The following is a 27,962-nucleotide window of genomic DNA, read 5'->3' on the forward strand; positions in this document are numbered from 1 at the left end:
AAGAGAGAGAATGGGTGGAAGGTCATTGCGGCACAAAAGAACTTGGAAATCTGTAGCAAGAAAGGAAGCTAGGCTATCTGAAGCTGGGTGAGAGCAAGGACGATATGGAAAATTAAACATGGCAACTAGAGCGAAACAGAACATTAGTCGCCAAAGCCATGGTGATGGCAACGGGGTTACGGATTGCCTTTAGCAGGGGATTTCAGCTATTCCTCCATCCCCAGCTCAAGTGACATTAGGAGATGCTAGTGAAATATGAAGTAAAAGCCTGATTGCAATGGGACTCTGCTGTGCAGCTTCTATAAGGTCGCCATCCATGACAGGGCAGGACTTTGCCGTTACCTACTGTCAGCTCCATGGTTTCCTATCAGTGTGCCCACTGGACTCCACGCAGACATATTAAAAGGATCGCAAGTAGGAGAATTCATTATATGTATTATATTTTCAACAAAATCACAGAAGAAAAACTCCCTAACCTCAATGAGGAGGTGGGTATATTGTTAGTTAGGACTTTGACGTTGAGCAGAATGCACTTTGAATGGTGAGCTGGCCTTGAGTCTACGGGGAGGAGGGGTGGAGAAGCTATGACTCAAAAGGGATACGTTTGGGTATCGAGTTGACAAGGATTAGATGCGTGGCGGTTAATATCGTCCATTTGAAATGATGCAGAATCGCCTCTCCCTACCTGTGAGCGAGTTCGTAGACCGAGTTTATTGGGGCAGGAAGACCCACCCTCAGTGTGAGTGGCACCAGTCATGGGTCGGAGTCCTGGATTGAATAAAAAGAAGAAGAAACTGAGCTGAGCCCTCTCTGGGCGTCCTGACTGTGGGTGCAATGAGACCGCTCATCTTAAGCTTTGGTCCCTCGTGACTTCCACACTGCGGTGGACTGTACCCCCAAACTGTGAGCCAAACCCCCTTCTTGGGCCTGCTTCTGCAGTGTTTAGTACAACAACGGGGAAAAACTAAGGCAGGGAATCTGTGGCGAGCCTTGCCCCTTCGCCAAGGCACCCTCTCTGTCTTCTCCACAGATGCTTTACACCACACAATATCTTTCGCTTCTGTCAGCCAGACATAATTTGTAACGGAGCAGTTCTACCTCCCAGACTACTACAAATAAGATCAGGTGGCTAAATGAAATAACGACACTGTTTCTGCTTTGTTTTATTGGTTTATTGATCTGCAGTGTCCTTTGCCGGGCTCCGGCTCTCAGAGATCATTTTTCTTCGATGATTTTTCTTTCGGTCATGCTGGTTTGTTAAGGAGGATTTCTTTACATGTAGCAAGCTCTCCCCCACTTTCATCTCTTCCAGCTTCCTTGGGTGTGTGGGTAGGTGTCTCCAGACAATCGGAATTTAATTGCCTGGAATTCTGCCTGAGGTATAGAAGAGCAGACAATTAATTGCTGAAGGAATCAAGGAGAACTGGGGGAAAGGCATTGTCCACCCTCGGGGAGTGTCACAACTAGACCGGGAACGCTGTTAATTTGATTAACAATAATTGAGCCTCATATGAAAACATCATGGGCTACAATACTGCCTTAAAAACCCCAGCCTGTCTTCCCCTTCTGCAGCAGCCCTCAGATTTGAAATGGACGCTGTTGTTGCCACACTGGTTTCTTATATTTTAAATTGAAGCTTGTCCCGTGGCGTCTTTCCCTGGTGTCCTCATATTCTGCAACACATTCTCGGGTGGCAAAGCGTTTCCTGGGAGGAGACGGAACACACATTTTGATTCACCCCTGCTGGGAACCCATAACAGACCAACTTACAGATACCACCTAAGTCCAGCTGGGTAAACCAGCGAGTTTTATTGCGATATTTACAGAAATATGGGTGGGGGGTTACTTACAGGAGCAGAAATGACCCAAAGGCAGCTGCATCACCATAGCCCCCCCCCCCAGCATGGGTGACGTCTCACAGAGCTGGGAACCTGCAGCTCACTGCACAGCCTGTAGGCAGCTCAGCAGGCTGGAAAACAACCATTCCAGGTGCCTCATTTGGTTTACGCCTCACCCAGGCAGCTCCCCTGGTTTCTGCTTGTTGCAGGCAGCTGCTCTGGTCTCAGTCTTTGCAGCTCTTCTCAGAGAATCCTCTTTGCGTTTGACTTCACTGTCTTCTTGGCATCTCAAATCCCTCAAACACTCGGCTTCTGTTGGTTACTCTGGCAGGGAGGGCGTAGTGAATCTGGTCAGTTTCAAGGACTTCCCATTACTTGCCTTTCTGTTTAAAGAGCTTCCTGCAGGATGCAAGGTTTCAATCTCAGAGGAAACTGTTATACAGTGAATCTGTTATGGCAAGAAAGAGGTAGTAGTTGGGAGCATGAAGGAAGTGATCGCACTGCAACTGAAATCAGAAAGTCGAGAGAAATCAGTGCTGGCGTTCTGCCGCCTTCTCCTTTCTTTCCTTTTCCATTCCGCCTAGGATTCCAGGCTAGGGTATGGGTGCTGACCACATTCAGGGTGGGTGTTTCCTCCTCGGGTAAGTCTTTATGGGAAACACCATCACAAATAGGCCCAGAGGTGTGTCTCCTAGGTGATTCCAAGCCCAGTCAAGCTAACAATCAAAATGAACCATCAAAAGTCTTGTGGGTCTGGGCTTTCTCAGAGATTCACCAGGACCATAAATAAATTTTAGGAAGAAGAGGCTTTTTATTTTAGATACCCATATCCAGTGTGGGACCAGGACTTCACCTGGGCACATTCCCAAGATGCAGCAAAGATTTTCATCCATACATTTTCCATTTCTTCCTTTGTCATGCAGAAGCCTTTTAATGTAACACAGTCCCAATTGCCAGCGTTTAGTCTTCTTCCTAAAACACCGGAATCCTTTTTAAAAAGTTCTTGCCTAGCAGGGTGTGGTGGCACACACCTTTAATCCCAGCACTTGGGAGGCCGAGGCAGAGATTGAGGCCAGCCTGGTCTACAAAGAGAGTTCTAGGATATCCAGGGCTGTGACAAAGAGAAACCCTGTCTCGGAAAAAACAACAACAACAAAAAAAAAACGTTCTTGCCTATGCTGCTATCTTGAAATATTTCCCCTATGTTTTCCTAAAGGGATTCAAGTGGGATCAACATATTAAAGAAACGAGTCAGAAAGGCAAATATGACATTTTTCTCATCTGTAGGCACTAGAATTCTTTATAGATGATAAAACGGTTTACACAGACGTACATAACATGAAATCATAAGGAGGACGAGGGGATGGGAGGAAACGAATGGGAGACACAAAGGGAAGAAGGGAAGTGGACGGGACAGGGGTTGAATTCTGTCAAAACGTCCGCTATACCTAAATTTGTCATTATGAAGCATAGCACTATGTGTGAGGAACATAAACCAATCTAAAACATTTAAGTGATATTTATGTCAAGATCTAAAGTTTTCTTCTTTATATCTAGGCTTCCTTTGTTCACTGTTATTCTCAAATTTGGTCAAATGGTTTTCACTGTTTTAGCAAAAGATGTTTACATATCTCCCTCCCCCAAATGCATTTATAAAGCAAGCTGCCATTTCATAGACTTTTTAAGATGCAGTTATAATAATGCTCAAATCTCCTCAAACGATAAAAAATAATGTCAAGACATGACTACTTTATGGTCAATTAAAAGACAAGTTATTTAAAAGTTTTTTTAAAAGATTTATTATTTTATTTTATGTGGATAAATATTTGGCCTGCATATATGTATGTGCACCGTATGTGTATCTGCAGAGGCCAGAAGAGGGTATAGAGTCCGTGGAACTGGAATTACAAAGAGTTGCGAGTCACCGTGTGGGTGCAGGGAACCAAACTGGGTCCTTTGCAAGACCGACAAATGTTCATGACCTCGGAGCCATCTCTCCAGGTCCCTATTGCATTTTTAATACGATGGACTAAAGCAAAAGTTATTGTATAGTTTCTCTAAATTCTTCATATGCACTATAATCATTTGTGAAGGGAACCAAACTGTCTTGGAAAATAAAGAGGCTCACACATTTTAAAATATAGCTGTGACAGTTTAAAATGCCAGTCTCGCGGTCCTGTTAAAAGAGAGAATCACCGCCGCTCTTGCAAGCACAAAATGAGAAAGGATTACAAGAGCAAGAAGCGAGGATCACCACTGGGAGGCAAGGATGCAGAAACTGGACGCAGGCGAGTGATCCCAAGCCCTGACAGAGATTGCCTGGCAACCTTCCGGGTACCGGATCGATGGGAGCCACGCCCGGCAACGCCTAGCCACGCCCACTTTACTCTCCGCAGCAGCGCGTCCCGCCCCTTCCGGCTTCCACATCCGGGGACCAGCGCGCCTCCGCGCCGCCTCCTCGCACTCCGATTGGCTGTGGCGTCGGCCGCCAACCGTCGCGGAGTTTGAATCGGAGGACGGGTCGGCTGGGCGGCGGAGCTCCCGGGGCGTGAGGCGGTCTCCCAGGCTGCAGGGGCGGTGAGTCGGCGCCGGTGAGGCCGCTGCGGCCGCCGCCACCGGCTTGCAGGTCAGTGCCTTCCCTGAGGAACGGGATCTGGGCCCCGGGGCCGGCGCGCCGAGCGCTCCCGGCGGGCTCGAGTGTCCGGCCGGCTCGGCTCGGATCTAGGAAGCTGTCTGGGATGAGATGGAGGATCTCATCCGGGAGCACGGGCGGCGGGTTCTGGTTTTCGGGGAGGGGAGACCCCGGCTGCACGAGAGTGGCCGGGGGATAACGGAGGAGTCCTGAGTGCGGAGCAGGCAGCCCGGTCCCCTTGTCGGCACCGCACACATCCGTTCGCCCAGCACCTACGAGGGACTTAGCCATTATTTCCTTGCGCTTTGGAGCTGGGACCCCCAAAAGAGTCGTAACCGTTGCCCGGAATGTTTCGGTGTCTATATCGTACCCCAAGGGGCCTGCTTCTGGCTTCTGTTCGTGCCGCTTGGTGAAGTCACTGATGTAGGAGGTGGGCTGGGCGGTTAAGGGAGACTCTAGTAGAAACACAAGCATTTGGATGGGCGACAGCGACATTTATGAAGTTAAAGAGGATCAGCTGATGGGGAAGGAAAGTTCCGCTGGCATTTATTTATTTATTTATTTTTGACTGGAGTATTTGGAAACCGGCTGATTTTTTAATATTGGGTTTCTTTTCGAGTGTGTTTAGGGGTGACAGTTTATTGGCTATGTGTTTTTTTTTATAGTCTACTGTTTATGGGATAGTAATCTTTGGTTTTGAATTTTCTGGTCTGGGATTATTTATTGCCTATGTTCTTTTGGGTGTTGTTAACCTCTTTAGGTGGGTGTTTTCCTTCTAGTATATAGGGCTATATTTATTTGTATAAATGAAATATATTTATTTGGTTTTTCTCATGGAATGTCTTATTTTTTCCTTCTGTAGTGATGGAAAGTTTTGCGGGTATAGTAGTCTGGGCTGGCATTCAGAGTCTCCATTGAGAAGTCCAGTGTGACTAATAGGTCTGCCTTTGTATGTGACTTGGTCTTCTTCCCTTGCAGCTTTGAATATCCGTTCTTTGTTCTGTATGTGACGAGAGGACTTTCTTTTCTGGTCCTGTCTGGTGTTCTGTATATTTTTTCTGGTCCTGTCCGGTGTTTTGTACCTTGATAAGCATCTCCTTTAGGTTAGGGAAATTTTCTTCTATGATTTTTGTTGAAAATATTTTCTGTGCCTTTGACCTGGGTTTCTTCTTTTTCCTCTGAACCTATTATTCTTAGTTTTGGTCTTTTCATCGTGTCCAGTAGAGACGGACGATGGGGTATTCTGAACATGGAAGGCTCATTAAGAAAGTGACATTTGAGCAAAGGCTTGTGACAGCATGGCTCTAATCTCTGCTCTTCCCTGTAAAGATGCTTGGGATGGTATTTAGGTATGGTGTTGCCTCGATGAATGAGAATCTCATCCTGAATCCTTAAATCTGCAGACTCGACATAGACAGAATTGCAGGGGCCTGGCTGTCGTCTTCTGGCCTATGTAGGACCAGTTACAAGATGTGCAGAGTTGGAGGAGAATTAGAGGGAGGACGATGAGGATGACAGGAATCTAGGGATTCTTGTGATGGACGTGAAAGGTGAACTGAGAGAGTCCTGTGGACTCAAAGCAGGTAGTAGTGGAGCAGCTGAGTCTGGGGCAGGTGACAGGTTTCTATAGGTACAAGCAGGTGGACACAGGAAGGCTCCTGGAGGGAGTGTAGGTTTGGGAGGTCTTCCCCATTTAAACACAAAGGTCAGCACCCCTGCACCCCAGTGAAGGGCTCTCTGGTCCGTTTTCTCTGCCCAGGCAGCATTGACTCCTTCTCTGTTATCTTGTGTGATTTTCAGTATTCTTGTCAGATTGCGTAATTGTGTCTCCGCCTGTTCCTATTATGCTGTAAACCTAGTAGACCATACATGTAGTAGGCATGGCTAAGCTTAGAGTTTCCCGTCCATTCTCCAGCCCTCTTCTGCTCCTGTGTTAGTTATTTCTTTTGTGCTCCCGTTAAACCCCTCTTACCTAAAGTTCCACGTTTGCCCGTCTCTGGCTGGATATTTCTTCCATGGTAGCAGGGACCCTATCCTGCCACCTGCCCCTACATGTTCGTGCCTGCCAGGTGTACGATACAAGCTTGAATGGGAAGACAAAGTATTTACCTTTTTGGAATTTATTAGTTCTCCTGATCATATAAATTCCTGTTTTCAGGTTTTATGCAAAGGATTTTGTAAATATTTGTGTACACAGTTTATTTTAAGTTATGGTGGCTTCTCTTTAGAATGTATCAGTTTGCTCTTATTTTACTCTTAGTAACCAGTAACTAACTAATAGTCTCCCCCATCCTTTCTTCCTTTCGTATAGTGATGGAGTACCCAGTGATGGAAGCTGCCACTGTTACTTCAGGAATCAAGAGACGAGTGAAAGACAGAATTGTAAAGACAAAGTTAAATGTTTCTCTTGCTTCAAAAATCAAAACAAAAATATTAAGTAAGCACCATTCATCTTTAACTCCACTTACCTTTGGCTCTCTGAAGATTTCGTTCATTTGCTACTAAAATGTCAGCTGGTACCTTTTCCATTTGCTATTTCCATGGCCTCCAGCTCCTCTGCTGAGTGGGAGCTAATTTACCCTTGCTGACAGCTGAATTGTAAGCTGTGTGGCTGGGGGGTCCCGCCCGAGGCAGCTACCTCTTAGCCTGCGATGACAGCACCAGTATGGCTTCTCTGGAGAAGAGCTAAAGAGAGTAAACATTTGGCCTGGCGTGTGCTGTGGCAGGCAGGGAGTAACCTAGAGGTTCTTGGCCACGATGAGTGTGGTAGTTCGTGGTTTCCTATAGGCCAAGGCTAAGACAGCACTGTGGGCTTTGGAAATGAGATTTTATCAGTGCTGGCAGTAAGGTGTCAGGAAGGCAAACAAACAAACAACCCCCCCCCCAAAAAAAAAACCCATGGAGGTGGAAAACTCCCCAAATTAAACTTTTATTGCTCCGACAGATTATCTCAGTCATTTATACCCATGTTAGCTACATCGGACACTACCTTCCATAGTGACATATCCTGCTGATGTCACACCTAAGACTCTTAAATATCTTGAAATCATGACAGACACCTATCAGGATCTGTAGAAAGATCCTGTGAATTGCCTTCCTCCCCTAGTGACCTGTCTTCCTTCATTTGTCAAGACTGTTTGGAAAACAGCAAGAAGCTATTATTCTTTCTGAGCCTCTGAAAATCCTGCAGCTGCGGTCTGTTTCTCTGGGGTATGCCAAGGAGGGCCGAGTGGGGCACTCTGTGCCATAGACGGTCCTGCTGTGGAGTCTTTTCCTGAAGATTTCTAGACCTTCTCTGAATATCTAAAAAAGATATATTTAACAGAGGTGAATCACAATTTTAAGGCTAGCCTTTGACTACATAGCAAGGCCCGTTCACAAACTCTTTGTGTGTATTATACTGTGGAGTAGGTAGGTTATTGGCATGTAGTAGAATCTAAATTCTAATTATATTTAACTATACTAAAGGGATATAATACTTTTTTCTTTTTTTTTTTTTTCTTTCTTTGTGGTTATTTTGAGACGGTTTCTCTGTCCTGAAACTAGCTCTTGTAGACTAGGCTGGCCTTGAACTCACAGAGATCTGCCTCCCACTGCTGGTATTAAAGGCGTGCACCACTGCCTGGTGGGACATAAACTTTTAGGGTAACTATAGCCATTAAATCCTCACTGAATCTCTTTGTTCCCACTTCAGTACTGATTTCACTTAGTCTGACATACTTCTGTTCAGTAAAAGAGGTCAAGTCTAGATTGCAATAGATTACTAGAAAGGAATAATATCCTGGGGAGAGGTGAAGATCTCACAGGTCCTGGACAAATCAATCCTTTCATTTGAGGGTTAAGAGAAGGGATTTGGGAGCATAGATGATTTTATTGAGTGTGGAGCACAGAAAGATGTGTAAACATTCAGGTTGGTTGCCCTAGCTCCTGTGGGTCTCCAGTGAGCACTGTGCGGTCAGCCTCCCAGCCTGCTTCTTGTCCAGATGGAAGCGGGCAGTCACAGTCCCCGTGACCCCCGTGACCGCTCTGTCTGCAGAGCCACCACTCCCTTGCCCAGCTGCATGCCTCTCTGCTTTTCAGCTTCTCTCTAGCTTTTGTTTCTTCAGCTTCTAACTTGGGGAATATTTTCTTTCTCTGAAACTATACGTGTATTGCCCTTCTTTTCCAACCATCATTTGATATTATAAAGTAAATTGCATTTTTTTCTGAAATTATTTTACTAAGGAATGTGCAGTTTTATTAAGGAAATATAAATTACAAGTTCAGTATTAACTTTTAAAAAATATTGTTGCAGACAATTCTTCTATTTTCAAGATCTCTCTAAAGCACAACAACAGAGCCTTAGCCCGGGCTCTGAGTGGAGAGAAGGAGAACTCCCGAAGAGTCACTACGGAGAAGATGCTATTACAGAAGGAAGTAGAGAAACTGAACTTTGAAAATACCTTTCTTCGCCTCAAGCTAAGTAACTTGGTATGGAAATTGTATTGCTTTAATCTCTGCATTACAATAGAACCTCATAGCTAAATCGTGTAGAAACTTTAACGATGTTTTTAGATTCCAGTCTTAAAGAACTGTTGAAAGTCAGCATGCCATGGAAATCCATGCTTAAGGACAGATACCTCCTGGCAGTAGAATAGACATCTTAAGTCTTATTCTAAACGCATGCTGTGTGCTCTGCAAACCAGCATAACACCATAATCAGCAGCACTTGGCTGTCCATGCCTTTTAAATTGTGAGCAAAGCTCCTGTAGTGAACTGAAGGGGCTCCCACAGGGTCTCTGCCTTCTTCCGGCCTTGCACATCACTGGCTACACACCCACCACCAACCACAGGCAGACAGCAGTGAGAGCCAGTATCTAGGTCAAAAATGAGAAGAAATTAGCTTAAAATGGAAAAAATGGACTGTAATAAAGTGATGATTAAATTCCTATTCCTGACCAACTGTGTTATTTTCCGTGAGATATGTAAGAGTGAGAAAATGGGAAAGCAAATGATCTTTATGACTGGTGTTGTAAGTGTTCACAGTGTGTCTGCGTGTGTGCACAGCTGATTTGACTGTTCACTGCAGTAGCCTTGGAGCTCAGTGTGCGCTCGGCTGAGAACAGTTGCCAGGCCTGACTGCATGGTGTAACCCCAGTAGTCTGGACGCCGAAGCAGGAGGCTTGCCATGAGTTCATGGTGTAACCCCAGTAGTCTGGACGCCGAAGCGGGAGGCTTGCCATGAGTTCATGGTGTAACCCCAGTAGTCTGGACGCCGAAGCAGGAGGCTTGCCATGAGTTCATGGTGTAACCCCAGTAGTCTGGACGCCGAAGCAGGAGGCTTGCCATGAGTTCATGGTGTAACCCCAGTAGACTGGACGCCGAAGCAGGAGGCTTGCCATGAGTTCATGGTGTAACCCCAGTAGACTGGACGCCGAAGCGGGAGGCTTGCCATGAGTTCATGGTGTAACCCCAGTAGTCTGGACGCCGAAGCGGGAGGCTTGCCATGAGTTCATGGTGTAACCCCAGTAGTCTGGACACCGAAGCAGGAGGCTTGCCATGAGTTCATGGTGTAACCCCAGTAGTCTGGACGCCGAAGCGGGAGGCTTGCCATGAGTTCATGGTGTGTAACCCCAGTAGTCTGGACGCCGAAGCGGGAGGCTTGCCATGAGTTCATGGTGTAACCCCAGTAGTCTGGACGCCGAAGCAGGAGGCTTGCTATGGAGTCAAAACCACTCTCTGCTATGTAGACCAGTCTGAGTTACAGTGTGAGACAATTGTCTCAAAACACAAGAATAAAGACAACCATTTTAAAACTGACTCTTCTTATACTGATGCTCTCCATAAATGTGGTATCGTTATAACCAACTCCGAATTTTAACTCAAAGGTGTCTTTATTTTGCATGTGCAGAATAAGAAGCTTATAGAAATAGAATCCCTTGTGAACAATAATCTGATCACGGCAATCGAAATGAGCAGCCTGTCTGAGGTAAGTGAGCCCCTGTGAGCGGGGCCGTGTGTAGCCGACGGGAGCCTGGATGAGCCAAACCATGGGACCATGTAGTAGCTGACGGGAGCCTGGATGAGCCAAACCATGGGGCTGTGTGGTAGCTGACAGGAGCCTGGGTGAGCCAAACCATGGGGCCATGTGGTAGCTGATGGGAGCCCAGATGAGCCAAACCATGGGACCATGTAGTAGCTGACAGGAGCCTGGATGAGCCAAACCATGGGGCATCAGGGCCAGAGCCTCAGGTGTGCAGAGCAAAGAAAGAACAGGAATCTTGGGCTGGAGAGATGGCTCAGAGGTTGAGAGCATTGCCTGCTCTTCCAAAGGTCCTGAGTTCAGTTCCCAGCAACCACATGGGGGCTCACAGCCATCTGTAATGGGGTCTGGTGCCCTCTTCTGGCCATACACACAGACAGAATATTGTATACATAATAAATGAAATAAATATTTAAAAAAAATTAAAAAAAAAAAGAACAGGAATCTTGCACAATCTGAAAAAAAATTGAAGTTTATGCCCTAGCAGTGCTGGAGCATGCGTGGGCTGCCTGTGTATGGCGGTTGTGTTGAACTTGTCCATAGTGGGTTTCATGGTCTAAGTTGATGAGGACGACCTACCAGGTCTCTTCCTTAAGAGGGTGCCAGATCTCATTACAGATGGTTGTGAGCCACCATGTGGTTGCTGGGAATTGAACTCAGGACCTTTGGAAGAACAGCCAGTGCTCTTAACTGCTGAGCCATTTCTCCAATTATATAAAATAATTTATCATTTTTATAATTGGTTATTGAGATTATTTCATTAAAATCAAATTTTGATTTAAAATCATAGATTGAATAGCTCTTTGGAACATGATGGCCCTCCAGACATACTTAGAAACAAAGTCTCAGTAGAAAGGTAGTCTTTCAAGTTAGAAAAGAGTTTATTTTAAAATAAAAAGACAAATTGAAAATGTACTGGGGTGAAAACCAGAGGCTGATCCTATTGTGTATCGGTCTCTAAGATAAATTCTAGGTGGCTGCATGATTACATAAAACAAATGATAAATGGATGTACAGACTCAGAATAGGAACTGACCTGGAGAAGTGAAAGCAAGGGCTTGCTGAGCTGTGGAGGGGGGTGTGTCATGGTTGTCATGGTTGCTGGTGACTTTGGATACTTGTCCCAGGAGCACTGCTTAGCTTATTGTTGTGAATTCTGTGACAACCTTGTCATTGGTCTGTTATAGGCGTGTGAGAGTGGGGAGTGAGCTGGGGTTGTGCTGTCCAGGCTCTTGGAACTGTTGTCTCACCTTGCACAGACTCTTCTCCCTGCAGTTATCACTGACAGGAGACAAAGGCCCAGACCCTTCTAACTCGGGAGCAATATCACGAGCATACATGAGCATACAATGAGGTCTCACACCTACTTCTGTCTTTTGCTCTCATTTTTAGTTTTCTTTGTTATTTTGTATGTATGGATGTGGTGGGTACCCATGGGGTGTGGAGGTCAGAGGACAGAGCTGGTTCTTCCACCAGCTTGTGAGATCTGGTATTGAACTCAGGTCATCAGATCTGTGTGTAAATGCCTTCTGATCCGTCTTGCAAACCCAAAGTAAATACTTCTTTTTCTTTCCAAGTCTTGTTGTGCATATGGAAGTGAGAAGAAACTCTGTGTGGTCGATTCGCTCCTTCTACCTTAATATGATTCCAGGGGTTGAGCTCAGGCTTCCTTGGCAATCCCTTTATGCTGTGATGGCCTAGGCATTGACCTAACTAGAATGCCTGGGAATGAAGAAACAATAGCCACACCAAGTGAAAAGCTGGAATCAGGTGACCCATGCATGCTGATGGAGATGTATGACCAGCAGCCCAGACACAGCCCGAGGAGGAGGCAGATTAGCTATTTAATGTAGCAGGTCTTTGTAGGGGAGCGATCTCAGATTGAGGGCATCCCAGAGAGTTGATACTTTCTGTGCATGCTGGTTTTAGCTAACAGGAAACCGTGTCAACGTTCATATTTGAGTCAGGGGAAAGCTTCGCCATTGTTCTGAGCCTCGGGAGACCTGTCAGGACTTCCTCCAGCCCCCACCCCTCTACCCACAGCATCTCCTGTTGTTAGACACGTGGTTGTCTTTTCCTGTTGCCTTGGTTAGTGTAGAGTACTTTCCTCTCCTGTATCATTACATTTTTCTCTTTTCTGGATTATTTTGCATCCTTATACAAAAAACTTATTATAACTAATCTTGAAAGCAGCAACAAAGACTAAGTCCCCTTCTCAGCTACTGTCTGTGTTACTTTTGAGAGAGTTGTTCCCATACTCCTTCCTCTGGAGTCACAGTCTGGGCTTCTCCATTGCTGCAGCTCTTCAGAAAGTGAGCAGTGGTTCTAGTGTTTCCAGGTCCCGGGCCAGTCTTAGGGCTCTCCGGAGGCCACACCCCCCCAAGCCCTTTCTCCACCTTCTGCTGTTCTTTCAGCCTGTGTTGGTTTCCTTCCCCAGCTGCTAATTTTCAGAGTCCCAGACGCAGGTTTCTCTGTTCTGTCTGTACTCATTCCCACTGCGTAATTCTTCCAGTCTTTGTTTAATTACTGACAAGTACTGATAACTCCCAAATGTGTGTCTCCATGCTGTATAACACACATGTAGCAGACATTTTGCATATAGCTACAACTATTTTGTGTGTGTGTGTGTGTGTGTGTGTGAGAGAGAGAGAGAGAGAGAGAGAGAGAGAGAGAGAGAGAGAGGTATACACATATATGGGTGTATGCATTTGTATTTCTATTTATAGAACACTTAGAAAATTGCCTAAAAAGTATCAGGAATGATTATCACTGAAAAGTAAATTTTATCTTTATACTGTACTAATTCAACTATTAAAGGCTAAAGTGCAGAGTCAGTCTGCAGCACACACATGCACAGTGCAGTCAGTCTGCAGCACACACATGCACAGTGCAGTCAGTCTGCAGCACACACATGCACAGTGCAGTCAGTCTGCAGCACACACATGCACAGTGCAGTCAGTCTGCAGCACACACATGCACAGTGCAGTCAGTCTGCAGCCGCACACATGCACAGTGCAGTCAGTCTGCAGCCGCACACATGCACAGTGCAGTCAGTCTGCAGCACACACATGCGCAGTGCAGTCAGTCTGCAGCCGCACACATGCACAGTGCAGTCAGTCTGCAGCCGCACACATGCGCAGTGCAGTCAGTCTGCAGCACACACATGCACAGTGCAGTCAGTCTGCAGCCGCACACATGCACAGTGCAGTCAGTCTGCAGCCGCACACATGCACAGTGCAGTCAGTCTGCAGCACACACATGCACAGTGCAGTCAGTCTGCAGCCGCACACATGCGCAGTGCAGAGTCAGTCTGCAGCCGCACACATGCACAGTGCAGTCAGTCTGCAGCCGCACACATGCACAGTGCAGTCAGTCTGCAGCCGCACACATGCACAGTGCAGTCAGTCTGCAGCCGCACACATGCGCAGTGCAGTCAGTCTGCAGCCGCACACATGCGCAGTGCAGTCAGTCTGCAGCCGCACACATGCGCAGTGCAGTCAGTCTGCAGCCGCACACATGCACAGTGCAGAGTCAGTCTGCAGCCGCACACATGCACAGTGCAGTCAGTCTGCACCCGCACACATGCACAGTGCAGAGTCAGTCTGCAGCCGCACACATGCACAGTGCAGTCAGTCTGCAGCCGCACACATGCACAGTGCAGTCAGTCTGCAGCACACACATGCACAGTGCAGTCAGTCTGCAGCACACACATGCACAGTGCAGTCAGTCTGCAGCACACACATGCACAGTGCAGAGTCAGTCTGCAGCCGCACACATGCACAGTGCAGTCAGTCTGCAGCCGCACACATGCACAGTGCAGTCAGTCTGCAGCCGCACACATGCGCAGTGCAGTCAGTCTGCAGCCGCACACATGCGCAGTGCAGTCAGTCTGCAGCCGCACACATGCGCAGTGCAGTCAGTCTGCAGCCGCACACATGCGCAGTGCAGTCAGTCTGCAGCCGCACACATGCGCAGTGCAGTCAGTCTGCAGCCGCACACATGCGCAGTGCAGTCAGTCTGCAGCCGCACACATGCGCAGTGCAGTCAGTCTGCAGCCGCACACATGCGCAGTGCAGTCAGTCTGCAGCCGCACACATGCGCAGTGCAGTCAGTCTGCAGCCGCACACATGCGCAGTGCAGTCAGTCTGCAGCCGCACACATGCGCAGTGCAGTCAGTCTGCAGCCACACACATGCACAGTGCAGTCAGTCTGCAGCCGCACACATGCACAGTGCAGTCAGTCTGCACCACACACATGCACAGTGCAGAGTCAGTCTGCAGCCGCACACATGCACAGTGCAGTCAGTCTGCAGCACACACATGCACAGTGCAGTCAGTCTGCAGCCGCACACATGCACAGTGCAGTCAGTCTGCAGCCGCACACATGCACAGTGCAGTCAGTCTGCAGCCGCACACATACACACACACACACACACATGCACGCACGCACGCAGTGAGGGAGCTATTTTGCTATTGTCTCTGTTGGTTTCCTGGTATAGCTTGCTATTTTAATGACAAGGTTGAGATGGTCAACTATTTCACCATTTTCTCTGTTTTATTCACAAACAGTTCCATCAGAGTCCTTTTTTCCTGTCAGCTAGGAAGAGGAAAAGGATCAGTAAGCAAAGCAAGTCCGCGCATCTTCCATTTGCAAGGTAATTGTTTAAAATTTGGTTAGATACCGACTTATATGTTTCTGCCTTAGAAGATGCTAGGTTGGGCTTCAAGTGTTTTGTTTACTCACATCCTAAACCAGAAAAACAGCTGTAAATAGTTTGTTACGTTGCTTTGTTGAATTAGACATGTTCATGTGTTACCTGGGCTCGAATGGCCCTGGCTTCATGAAACCCTGTTCTCTTGGTCAGCCTGTGGCTGTGCTACTCAGGTGGAAATGGGAGCTGTGTGTGGTGACTCTTTAGACTCGGTCTTCGGGGCTCTGGGGAAACTTTGTACCCAAATGCAGATAACTAAGTTCATCTATAGTAGTTTAACTTTTCTTCTGGACTCTTTTTTTTCTTTCCTCCTCTCTTAGCAAATAACTCTTTCCACTTTTAACATCACGTCTTAACCTGTGAGATTAACTCTCATTTTGGATATTCTCTTCTCTGAAGTCTTTTCTTGTTTTAATTATTGGTTACAAGTCATCAAAGTACCCAGTTTCAACCCTGACATATTGCACAGTAAACACTGAGGCTGAGTGAGAGTGGACAGCAGTGGCCGGAATCTTTGTCTGCTTCTCGGTGCCTCTGGTGTATGGCTTCATCAGTCTGGTGCTTTTATCTGTGTTGAAGTATTACAAACCCTGTGTATTACATAGTGCATACATAGTCATGCATTGCCTTGTGTAAAGGTCTTAGTATGTGTGGGTAGATGCACATATACTATTCCTGTACATAGTCATGCATTGCCTTGTGTAAAGGTCTTAGTATGTGTGGGTGGATGCACGTATACTATTCCTGTACATAGTCATGACCTGCCTTGTGTAAAGGTCTTAGTATGTGGGTGGATGCACGTATACTATTCCTGTACATAGTCATGACCTGCCTTGTGTAAAGGTCTTAGTATGTGTGGGTGGATGCACGTATACTATTCCTGTACATAGTCATGAACTGCCTTGTGTAAAGGTCTTAGTATGTTAGTATGTGTGGGTGGATGCATGTATACTACTCCTGTACATAGTCATGCATTGCCTTGTGTAAAGGTCTTAGTATGTGTGGGTGGATGCACGTATACTACTCCTGTACGTAGCAGAAAATTAGAAGGTGATTTCAAGAAGCATCAGTAGAATTTTAGTTGTACATTGGGTAGTTTAATGAAGGGGAACCTTCGCATTGTAATGAAAACATTAAACAGGAAGGCGTGTTTAGATATGAAATATCCTATACCACAGGAGAAAAAAGAAGCCTCCTGTCAGATCACTTATCTCGCTTCCTATTTATTTATTCTAGTTCATTCTGTCGATTTATCTATTATCTGTATTGATACCGCTTTCTACCAGTACATTTTATTATTGTATTTTTAAAATGGTAAATTGTATTGTCTGTACCTTTATTTCTTCAAGCACACACTGGCTGTTAGGCATTTATTCTTTCGAATATATTCATATTCAGCCAGCTGTGGTGGTGCCTGCCTGTAATCGCAGCCCCTGAGAGGGTACAGTCAGATTACAGTCAGTACAGTCAGACCAACAAAGGTCCAGACTGAGGGAAATGTCACAAGTTCAAGGCAAGCTAAAAACTAGCCAGAGTTATCTAAGCCCACAGCTGTTTGGTTTTTTGGGTTTTTTCCATGCATTCATTATTACAGTGTGTATGGTGTGTGTGTGGCTGGTGTGTGTGTCTGTGTTTGTGAGTGTGTGTGTGTGTGTGTGTGTGTGTGTGTGTGTGTGTGTGTGGCTGGTGTGTGCACAGAGTTTGTACAGAGGTCAGAGGACAACATTAAATGGTCATTTCCTTCCACGGTGTTCTAGGCTCACATGGCAGCCACTTTACCTCACTGGGCCTACGCCTGCAGTTGTTGGGTTTTTTGTTTGTTTGTTAGTTTTTTGTCAAAAGTTTTTGACAATATCCCATTTCATTACTAACAAGGGCATTCAGATTTCCTATTTGTCAAGTTTTTAACTTCTCTTTAAAGGATTCTTCCATTTCTTCTCCATCATCTAAAGGGTCAAATTATAACTAATAAAGTCAGTCTGCACAGTCAGCTGTCTCAGGAAACAAAACACAGATAAAATTCCTTTGTTGCTAGTTAGTAAAAGTTTCTTCATGAGCTGCAGAGTTAAACGAGGGCTTTTCCTGCCACTGTTGAAAAGACGACTTTTCTCTGTTAGTGCAATGAGCTTTTACATTTCCTATTCGTGTAACAGAATACAATGATTGGTTCATTATTATTAGTGTGTGTGTTTGTGCACATGATGTGTGTCTGGGTGTGCAAGCACATGACGTGTCTGCGGATGTCAGGACAGCTTTGTGGAATCTCTCTGTAATGGGTTCTAGGAATTGAACTCAGGTCTTCAGGCTTTGCACAGCAAATACGCTGACGTGCTGGGCCGTGTCTCTCAGTGATCGATTTTTAAATATTGACCCTCCATTGCATTGTTTTTCTGAATCACAGACTCACAGTTGTTGTTTAAAGGTGTTTGCATGTGTGTTACAATGAAAATTATTCATAATTTTTTTATTGCAATTATTTTTCAGGGTTAGGTATTTTCGTAGCGCTGATTGATACAAATTCTGTTTTCTGGAAGTATATCATAAAGGATTATTTTTCCTTAAGAACTTAAGGAAAGTTATCTAAGTTTTCTTGCAGAGAAATTTAGATTGTATCTCATTTCTTTTAGCATATTTTATTATCTTTAATTCATGCAGACTGGAGACAGATCGTTCTGGAGCAGGAGTAGCCCAGCCTGGGTGGAGGGAACCACACTTAGGTCCGCGGGATGAGCAGTACCTTTTCTTAGCTGCTCGGCCATCACTCCAGCTGCTATCCCAGTTCTTTAATAATCCCTATGTTTTGCTTATTACTGTTTTCTTTTTCTTCACATAATTTTTGCTTTTCTTCTAAGAAACAGGTCAGATTATTGGCAGATGTACAGTGGTATCTTTTTTTTTCTATACGATTTTTATAAAACACAGAATTTCTTGTCTGATTTTTCACTTGCCTTTAGGGTTCTATTAACTTCAGAAAATGACGACGATGATGGTGATGGTGATGAATGGAGAACAAAGTGTTACAGCAGAATTGCATCAAAAACGTCACCTGACGTCACCTCCTCGCTCTCAAGACAATCTTTGTCCTTACGCCAGTGTGACTTGGAAATATTGCTTCCCACGAAAGATAACCAGAATACATGTGTCTCCAGTTATTCAAAACAAACTTCTTCTAGTGTTGATGTTCATCCTAAAGGTAGGATTGTTTTAGAAACTTTATGTAGTTGTTCATCAGACTTTCTTGAAGATAACAATGTCTAAAAAGCTCATGAGTTGGTGTCTTAGTTCTGGTTTCGATAGCTGTGAAGAGACACCCTGACTAAGGCAACTCTAATAAAGGAAGACATTTCACTGAGGTGGTTAGCTTATGGTTTCAGAAGTTTAGTCCGTCATCATCATGGCAGGGAGCATGCAGCTGGAGAAGTAGACAACAGGAAAGTGAACTGTGTCACTGGGCCGTATCTTGAGCATAGGAGACCTCAGAGCCCACCCCCACAGTGATACGCTTCTTCCAACAAGGCCACACTTCGTAGGTCCACACCCTGAGACTATGGGCCAGTCATGTTCAGTCTGCCACAGTCAGCCAGGTCTCTTGCATTACTAACTTGTACTTTCCAACTTCTAACACTTAAAACTGCTGGTGAAAATTTCAACTAGAAGAAAGAAGCTCCACAAATGTCACATCCTCTGGGACCTAAGACTGTTAGTCTGGAAGCAATCTTGAAAAATGAGCAGGACTAAGACTCCCACTTTGTTTATCGTGATTTGAACAACTCTACTACATTGATTTAGTCTTATCTAATCCTTTTCATGGATCTGAAAAGTGGGGGTGTAGATGGATATAGTGACTTTTTTAATCACAACCAGTTACTGGTTATGATGATAAGTTTTTAGTTGCCAACCTGACATAATCTAGAGGCCCTGGAGAGGTGATCTCAGTGAGAGATTGCCTGCGAGGAGGGTTGCCATGGCAGGTCTGTGGAGGATTGTTTTGGTTGTATTGAGTTGGGAGGACTCGTCCCCTGTAGGTGGCGCCATTCCCCAGGTAGGCAATGCTTGACCTTTCAAGTGGAGAAGGCCAGCTGAGTGCGAGTGACCCTCCATTGACTCTTCTGCGGAGGGGGAGGGCACTTCCGTTTCAGGGTCCTGCTGCTTTGACTTCCTGGCGAGGGTGAACTGTAACAAGAACTGTGAGCTGAATAAACTCCCTTAAGTGCTAGTGTCTGTTTAGTCAGAGTGCCAGAAACGAGACTGTCGTGCTAATGAGCTTGATCCTGGCTCACTGAGAAGACATTCCATTTACACGTCTTCCTGATTGACGGTCCTGGGCTGTAGTCTGCGGTGCTCACAGATTGGCTGGAGATTTTCAGACTGGATCACGGAACCCTAACTGTTGAGCTCAGAGCCTGCTGAGAAACATTAACTAGGATAATGGAGCGCTCCCACGTCCCACTTTACCTCACATCCATGAGAATGGACACAGCCGCACCCTGCTCAGGATTAGGATGGCCTGTGCCCAACAGTGGCGCCAGCACAGCTTCTAGGAACTTGGCTACCGGACTAACTGTGGTCAGCGTTACACAGTTAACAGATGCAAGGATCTGAGAAGAACGGCTTAGCAGAAGTTTTCTCGGCAATAGCCAAGTATGTTTTGTTTACTGTAGCATACTTACTTTTATATTTCTTTATTTTGCAGAAAGCCGTGATGACTCAACCCAAAGCCCTAAGAGTCCTCTGAGTGAGGTGAAAACTGCGCCATCTTCCTGCCTCAGCAGGGAAAAACCGTCACTTAACAACGTGACTGAGAGGAGAAAGCGCGGGTCTTCTGCAGAGAATCTGCACGGCACAGACTCAGGTTACCCACAGATGTCCAGTCCAGGGTTCAACTGGGACGTTGAGATAAATGGTTGTGTTAGTGAAACCAGTACTAAAACGCAAAGAGAAACACAGTGTTCTCCCCGCTTCCCTGCTGAGGCTGCCAGCGACCCTCAGACACAGCCCGTGGCCACAGTGCGGAACACCCATGGGTTTCAGTTGCGAGAATCTGTGTACGAAAACGCCGACATGGATTTAACTGCCAGTGAAGTGAACAAAATCATTGCAATTTCAAAAAGCAATAAAAATCAAAGGAAGAAAAAGACAGATTGTGGAAAGGAAGCGTTCAGAAAAGTAAAAGATCCAAGCTCTGACAAAAGGAGAGAAAGAGCCAAGAGAAAATGTAAAGGTAGTTCGGAAATGGGTGCGGAGGGAAAGACGGAAAACGGACCAGAACGAGGCTCTGTTGTCTTAGGTGGCAGAGGGGACTCGGAAGATCCAAATTGTATTGCCGATACCGAGCCACCTCAGGCAAACATGCTGAAGGAAATAACCCTCCCGAGCAGCTTGGATCAAGAGACCATCCAAAATAAAAAGAGGAAACAAAGACGCACGACAGGCGAGCAAGAGGAAACACGCCCTTTCTCTCCATGTTCAGTCAGACTCCTTCAAGGTAGTGAGTTTGATCAATGTCAGAACGCCCCGCATTGTAATAAAAATAAGCCTTCTCGACAGACATTTGTGATTCGTAACTCAGAAAAGGATCATTTATATCCAAACCAGAAGGACGAAGAGGCCAGTTCTGAAAAGCTAGACGTGGCAAATGAATTCCATAGAGCTGATCTTTCCACGAAAGATAACAAAACTGTATGCGACTTTGAGACCCAGACTATGTTGGACTTGAAAAAGTTGGTCAGTGTGCAGCACATTCAGTCCAAGCTAAATAATCCTAAGCCGAAAATAAATCGGAGGACAAAAATAATTTCTAGTATGAACCAAATATATGAGGATACTGACAAAGACGTCCCCCTCCAAACCCCAGCGAGTAAAGAGTCCACCCGTGCAGCCGTCGACGCTGCAGAAGGGTTAGAAGCACCTCCACTTGTCGCAAGAAACAACGGACGCTTACATGATTGTCGGGCGCAGAATGTTCTGGATCTGTCCAAGCAAACCACCAGTGTGCACCCTGCTTGGATAGAGTCCCATGTTAGCAGGATCCCTAGGCACAAGGTAAATCGCAAGACAGAAGTAATCTCCAAGGTGAATAATTTTAGTAATGACGAAGGTGGTCATTGTTCAGAAATGGACGAGTCTTTCTTACCTCAAAAGGATAAAGACATTCCCCGAACCTTAAAAGATTTTAGTAAGTTTGAAGTGCCTGCCATTTGTAACAAAGATAGTGCAAAGTTATATGAGCATAAGAGTCACACGCTCCTGGGGATGAGAGTGCACGACCGTGAGGTGCCACCTGCTAGTCACAAGGACTCAAAAGAAGATAAGAAGCCTAGACAAAAGGCACTTCGAAAGACAGAAATAATTTCTAAAACCAACCAAATGCATGAAAATGATGAAGGAAGTGTGCATGACCCATTAAATAAGGTCTGCCAGAAGGTCAATAAATCAGAAATTGTTTCTCAAATGAGCCAGATACACGAGAATACTAATGCAGACGTGAATGGCTTTAAGAGCTGTGTCAAAGACCAAGTTGTTACGAGTTCCTACTCTGGAGGAATCAAGAGTAATAAAGAGGGAAATGGTGAGCCAATCCCAGATTCGTGTGTACTAGTTAAAAAGCAGAGAGACTTTGCAGGCATAGCGGAGAACATCTTGACAGGAGGGAAGAGCGAACATACTTCACAGCTTCCAGGTGCCTCACAGCAGTCTGTCGCCTTGGAGTCTGGATCACCCCAGGGCAGGAACGGAACAGATGCTGGTCCTGGAGAACCAGATGCTGGTCCCGGAGAGCCCACTAACCCACCAAAGAGCCAGGAAGAGAGCTCTGTGCTTGCACTGGGAGATGCCGGCTCTTTGGGCGTGGCCAAAGGAGGAAGTTGCCCAGCCAAAAGAAGAGATAGAGTGACATCCAAATCAAAGAAAAGAAAGAGGCCCCTAGCTCTTCCTTCAGATACCCATGGGGCGGTGGAAATGACAGCCAGCACTGACCACACAAAGTCAGGCGACTCCCAGCAGGCCGATAAGGAAAACTACTTGGAGGATGGGAAAATTGCCAAGAATAAACTGGACTTCTGCCCAAAGGCGTTGAAACCTTTATCTCAGATGCGCTCCTCTAACATACAGAATTCTTCCTTTGACGACATGTGGGAGAGCTCACTGCCTCTGACGACGACTTCTTGTAAAACTCTGCTGATGGAAGGAAGTTCCTTCCTGGAGAGTGCGAGCATCTTTCCAGCAGGCGGGCCTGGGCCTGCTCCTGACAAGACAAAGGAGAGGACTCAGAAAAGCTGCTGCAGAAGGCAGAAGTCCGGAATAGGTAGGCCAAGGTTTTAGAGTTATGTTCTTTTCACTTGACCACTGGTGTATTTGCTTTTGAAATGGGCAGTTTTGCAAAAATTTTAAAGCAGTATATGACTGCACATATGGAAACAGAAAAATGAAAGGTTTGTACGTTGAGAGGGTAACAGATTCTCTTGCACATTTGCATCTAAACCCCGATTCAGGCTTTACTAGGCGTTATCTAATGATGGTGTGGGGCAGATCACACCTCTCTTCGTGTGTTGGAAGGGGATTAAATGTCGTAAATGCTTGTGGTGGCTAATTGCACTGAATTTATTCTAGGGAGGGAAACTGTGAGTTTGGGAAGGTGCCTTCAGTTCGTGTGGTCAGAGCAGCAGTAAGACTGCTCCTCCCCGCAGGGTGGGCACACAGATATGTAAGGGTCGCCGCGCAGTGTGCGGGAAGTCGTTTGTAAAGCAGACAGTGAGCTGCAGAGATGATCATGTAGGTCGCACTGTAGACTGATGGGTTGTCAAGACTTTCAGCATTAGTGTTTACTTTTGTTTAACCCTGCTTATAAAAAATAATAGTTATTACCAATAACCAAATACAACGATGGGAAAAAAATTGCTGAAACTGGCTGTCACCATTTACCATTATGGATCTTTAAACATATACTATAATCATGCTTTATATAAAACTACTTACCCCACTTATTCCTGAAAGCCCAGTCATAAAGATTTTCTTTGTCATCAGAGAGTTTGTAAGATTTTGTAGCATTAGACATTTGTATGTAAAAATTTTTCTACTTGGGACCAACATTTCAGTGTGTCTATACAACACTGGAATTTACAGGCTAAGGCTAGTCTAGATAAAAGGGGCCCTAGGTAAAAGAGTCACAAGAGTCCGGGTGGTAGGATATGTTAGAAGAATAACTCCTCTTTGTCTGCCCCCAGGTGACAGTCACACCGAGTAGCCAGAGCTGTGTGTGTGTGTGAATGAGTGTGCAGAGATTGCTGTAGGTTCAGGAAGGGTTGAACATGAAGAACTTTTGTGTTTTAGAGCTGCAACATTGTAGCCCTTGTTAGTGGTGTGCTGGCTAGTTTTAGTTCAGCTTGACACAAGCTAGAGTCAGTTGTGCAAGGGACTCCCAGCTGAGAAAATGCCTTCTGTAGGCAAACCTAAATTGCAGTTTCTTGATTAGTGATTGATGGTGAGGGCCCAGTCCGTTGTTGTTGTTGGTAGTGGCCTCCCTGGGCTGCTGGTTTTGGGTCCTATAAGAAAGCAGGCTGAACAAAGAGGAGCAAGCCAGTAATCAGCGCCCTCCATGGCCTCTGCATGTGCTCCCGCCTCCATGTTCCTTCCCTGAAGCCTCCCGTGACGGACTGTGAGTGAAGTAGGTCCTGCCCTGCCCACGGTGTTTATGACCAGGGTCTCTGTCACAGTAGTGAGAACCCTAAGTAAGTAAGCCCGTTTTCTTCACAAAATGAATTTTATGTCTTAAAATGTGTTCTCTTTGCTAGGCCAACTGTATTTATTTACTTCATACTTATTTCCATATCTTTATATATGCTTTTACAAATATTTGTGAAAATATTCCTTTCAGGTAGAGGAATATTCCCAGACTTGGTGGACACCAGTTCTGTGTCAAGCAACCCCGCTAACCCCAAGAACGGGTCAGAAGACCAGGCTGCAGAGCAGATGAGAAGGAAAAGGCAGTGCGCCCCTCTCAACCTGAGAGAGCCGAACCTCATAAGGCAAGTGTGGCAGGGCTTGTCACTGTACTTCGAGAAGCGCTTGGCCTGGATTAGTGTTGAACACTCCTGAAACATGTTCATATGTACGCAGGATGAACTTGGGAGAGAGGCCATCAATTGAAACTTCTCCTCTCTCTTTCAGCTCTGGTTTTAAATTAGTTTCAGTTAATTTCCATCTTACTGCTGTCATTTTAGAAACTTTAATTGGTAGCTATAATTTTTTATATTTGTTGAATACAATTTACCAACCACTGTTTTCATAGCTATTACCCACATTTATTTCCTGCGTTGCTCCCTAGAAGTCAGTGTGGCTTATATTTCCTCTGGTCCCGAAGAGAAACAATTTTTTTTCTTAATTTTTTTCACTGTAAATGTACACTAGCAGAGAAAGACTTGTAGCCACTTTACCCAGTTCCTCCCCCCCCCAGCTTTAGTAGTCATCGACAGTGTGCTGGGTTTGATTCAGCTGTGCTTCTAAAGCAGGTCTCTGATGCTGAATGATTTTCATTCACACAACACTTATGTGTTTGTCTTTAAAGAATAAGGTTTTTCTGGGGCCGGAGAGATGACTTCATCAGTAAAGAGCTAGAAGACACACGAGGACCTGAGTTCAGAGCCCCAGAAATCGCGTACAAGTCAGGCAGGGCAGCGTGCGCCTGTCTTCCCAACCCTGGAGAGGGAGGGGCAGACAGCAGGGTTCCCGTGCTTGCTGGCCAGCCGGTCTAGCAGATCTAAGTTCAGTGGGAGACCCCAGCTCAGAGAGAGCCAGCCGAGGAAGGCATCTTGACACTGACGTCCATCTGGGCTCTACACACACACATATGCACACTCATATGTATGTACTCTCTCGTTCTCCCTCTTACATACACGCACGCATGCACACACACGTGCACACTCAGGAATTTCTTAACGAAGTTACCGCATTAGGATGCGGCAGGACTGGGTTACAGCTCAGGGTAGACCTCGCCCTGGTTGCATGAGACTGTAGTTCACAAAACTCTATAAATTCTTACTGCCTTCTAATAACCACTCTTTGCACATTTCCTTCATCCCCAATGACTGTTGACATTGTTTTCTTCAGAAATCTCAGGTTTTTAAAACTAAGTCAAGTAGCCTATCTCATAAAATCAGTTTTTTCTCAAAATTCTCAAAAAAATCCTATTGTGTACAAATATTTTCCATAAGCTGGAGAAAATGATCACAAAATGTCCTTTGGGTCATTTTAGTGTTTGCTCCTCCTGTCAAACCCTGATGATTCTGTCTGGCATTTCCAAGCAGGAACCAGCAGGTGGCAGTACTCCACAGAGGGTGAGATGGGAAGGCAGGGCCAAGGGGTTTTTACAACTTATCTTTTTTGAGATGTACACTGTGTCTTTGGGGGCATACTATATGTTGCCCCATTTTGAAGTGCACAGAATCATAGGTTTTTAAATGCGCACAGATAAGGAATGCAGGTCATACTTGAGTGTATGAGCCCTTGCCATGGATTCAGTTCTGAACACCACCAAGAAAACCCTCTCACGAGTATGTACAGCCACTACTACAATCAATTTAGAACATTTCCTTATCCGAGAAAGGAATCCTGTCCTCTGTGCACCTTCTAGCTGGAGTTAACTGTTCTACTTCCTAGCTGTAGCCACCTCTGTTCTGGACGTGTGTGAGCACAATCATATCTAGACGCTGAGACTGGCTTACTCTGCTACCACGGGGTTTTCTGGGCTCCTCCATGTGGTAGATGAGCAAGCATTCGTCCTGTGCTCTATGAACAGCGTTTTGCTGTGTGTCCAGACCACAGTTCCGCTCCCCCGTTATCGGGATTGGACCGGACCTTTGTTCATTTCTCTTCCCTGTCGTTCCCGCTGTCAGGAACGATGCGGTCTGGAAGGTGGTATGTAAATGCTCGCATGGCCATGTTTTGATTTCTCTCTGATCTTACACCCAGGCTGGAAATTGTGTGCGGAGCCAGACTGTTTTACATTGCCACCCTGTGTTAGAATCCAGTTCCTTTCACGCTCATCGCTTGTTTGGCTCTCTGGTTCTAGCCTCTCTGTGAAGCTCTGGTGAGCAGGGTTGCCGAACATCTCTCTGAAGTAATAAGGGCGGCAGGGCTGCGTTCCCAGCACCCCGGCCGCCTGCTCGGCTAGCTTATGCCCCGAAATAACAACACACAAACTGTATTCATTTAATCACTGCTTGGCCCATTCTCTTCTAGGCTAATTCTCACATATTAATTTAGCCCATTTCTAATCATCTGTGTATGGCACCCCAAGGTGCGCTTACCGGGGAGATTCTAGCCTAGTCCATCCTGGGTCGGAGCTTCATGGCGTGTGTCTGCCCGGGAATGGGGCATGGCGTCTCTGCTGAGGGGTCTGCTCCGGAAAGCAGAGCTGTGGAGTCTCTGAGCTCACTTCCTCTTCCTTCCAGCGTTCTGTTCTGTTTACTCCTCCCACCTATCCTCTAACCAATAAAATGGGCCAACGCAGTTCCTTTATTAGCCAATGACCTTCCTCCATCATCTCTCCATGTACTTGCTGGCCAATTGCACGCGGCTCATGGCCTTTCTCTGCATTAGGACTCGTCTGTGCCCTGTGTTTCGTTCAGCCTCTGTTTCTCCTTAGGCTACCCCACCTGCCGGTTCCCTAATCCTTTTGTTCTCCTTGCACTTGAAGATCGCAGGTCAGTTATTTTGTTAGAATATCCACAAATTGAGGCTTGGGGATTGTTCCTGTTTGTTCTCATAATTACACGTGTGATGCTTTTCTGAATGAGTTCCACGTGAAGGACACATCCTCGGCGCAACATGTCAGGGCTTCGCTATGTCGGTCTGTTCCACTAGCAGGGAAGGCTCATCTTGATCTGACCTGCTGGGTTTCTACGGTGTGAAAATTTTATTTTTTCCTTAAGGATTGGGGGAGATGCTTTGAGTACATACATCCTGTTCCACAAAATTTTGCTTTTTGATTTTAATATTTTTAGTAGGGTTTGCTTGAAATCATTCCAGTGTGATGCGTGAGAGCATCGCTGAGTTTCTGTTCTGCTTCTCTGAGGAAATAGTGTCCTTTCTTTCTTAATATTGACACGGTGAGGTGAACCAATAGCTGCTGTTATATTCTAGTTGGAATCCAACGTGGTCCATCTTTACTTCATTACTTGCGTGATCCCAACTCTGGCATTGGGAGCCCTCAGAATTGCTTCTGATTTCCATCAACAAGGCGTCTTCCTCTTCTGACCGGTCCATTGCTGTCTGACCACACAGGTGTTCAGTCATCATAATGTTCTTCCTGCCCTGGCCTGGGATCAGATGATACTCTCCGTGTGCTCATGGCTGACACTGTGTGGTACTGTCTTCCTATCTATTCTGCACAGCATCACCGTAAATCTAGCTGCTGAGAAGACAGCACCTACTATCATTTCTCATACTCTGGGCGTGGCTTCATGGGGGTTCGGCTTAGGGCTTTATAGTACCACAATCAGGGTGTCAGAGAGACTGGATCTTCTCTGAGGATCTCCTAACAGATGTTGTCGGGAGACTTTCCTCATCTTGATCTTGGCCCTGGACTGTTCTCACTTCCAGCCTCCCTCTCCCACAAGGCTCAGAGCTATAGAAAGAGTCTACAGCAGAACCTTGCAGTGAGATCGTCTTTTCTGTGAAATATGCTCTCAGAAGTGAGACGACCTCTCTCTCACCCGTGTCACCCGTGGTTGGACACAAATCACTGTTCCTCCCGTCACCATC

At 45.9% G+C, this 27,962-nt stretch overlaps 1 protein-coding gene across 1 annotated transcript in view; it reads left to right on the forward strand.

The window, feature by feature from the left end:
• Nucleotides 1-4,409: 4,409 nt before the first annotated feature.
• Nucleotides 4,410-27,962, forward strand: part of LOC121459116 (shugoshin 2-like) — a 31,627-nt gene continuing 8,074 nt past the window's right edge. The window contains exons 1-8 of the mRNA XM_041668637.1: nt 4,410-4,464; nt 6,782-6,907; nt 8,765-8,940; nt 10,361-10,438; nt 15,061-15,146; nt 18,158-18,396; nt 19,897-22,506; nt 24,076-24,226. Of these exons, the coding sequence (XP_041524571.1) occupies nt 6,784-6,907; nt 8,765-8,940; nt 10,361-10,438; nt 15,061-15,146; nt 18,158-18,396; nt 19,897-22,506; nt 24,076-24,226 (3,464 nt within the window). The 5' untranslated portion in view covers nt 4,410-4,464; nt 6,782-6,783. The remainder of the gene's footprint in view (nt 4,465-6,781; nt 6,908-8,764; nt 8,941-10,360; nt 10,439-15,060; nt 15,147-18,157; nt 18,397-19,896; nt 22,507-24,075; nt 24,227-27,962) is intronic.

Source organism: Microtus oregoni, unplaced genomic scaffold (assembly GCF_018167655.1).
Source record: "Microtus oregoni isolate MIOR12 unplaced genomic scaffold, Mior012 000018F_ref0000195, whole genome shotgun sequence".
Classification (NCBI taxonomy): domain Eukaryota; kingdom Metazoa; phylum Chordata; class Mammalia; order Rodentia; family Cricetidae; genus Microtus; species Microtus oregoni.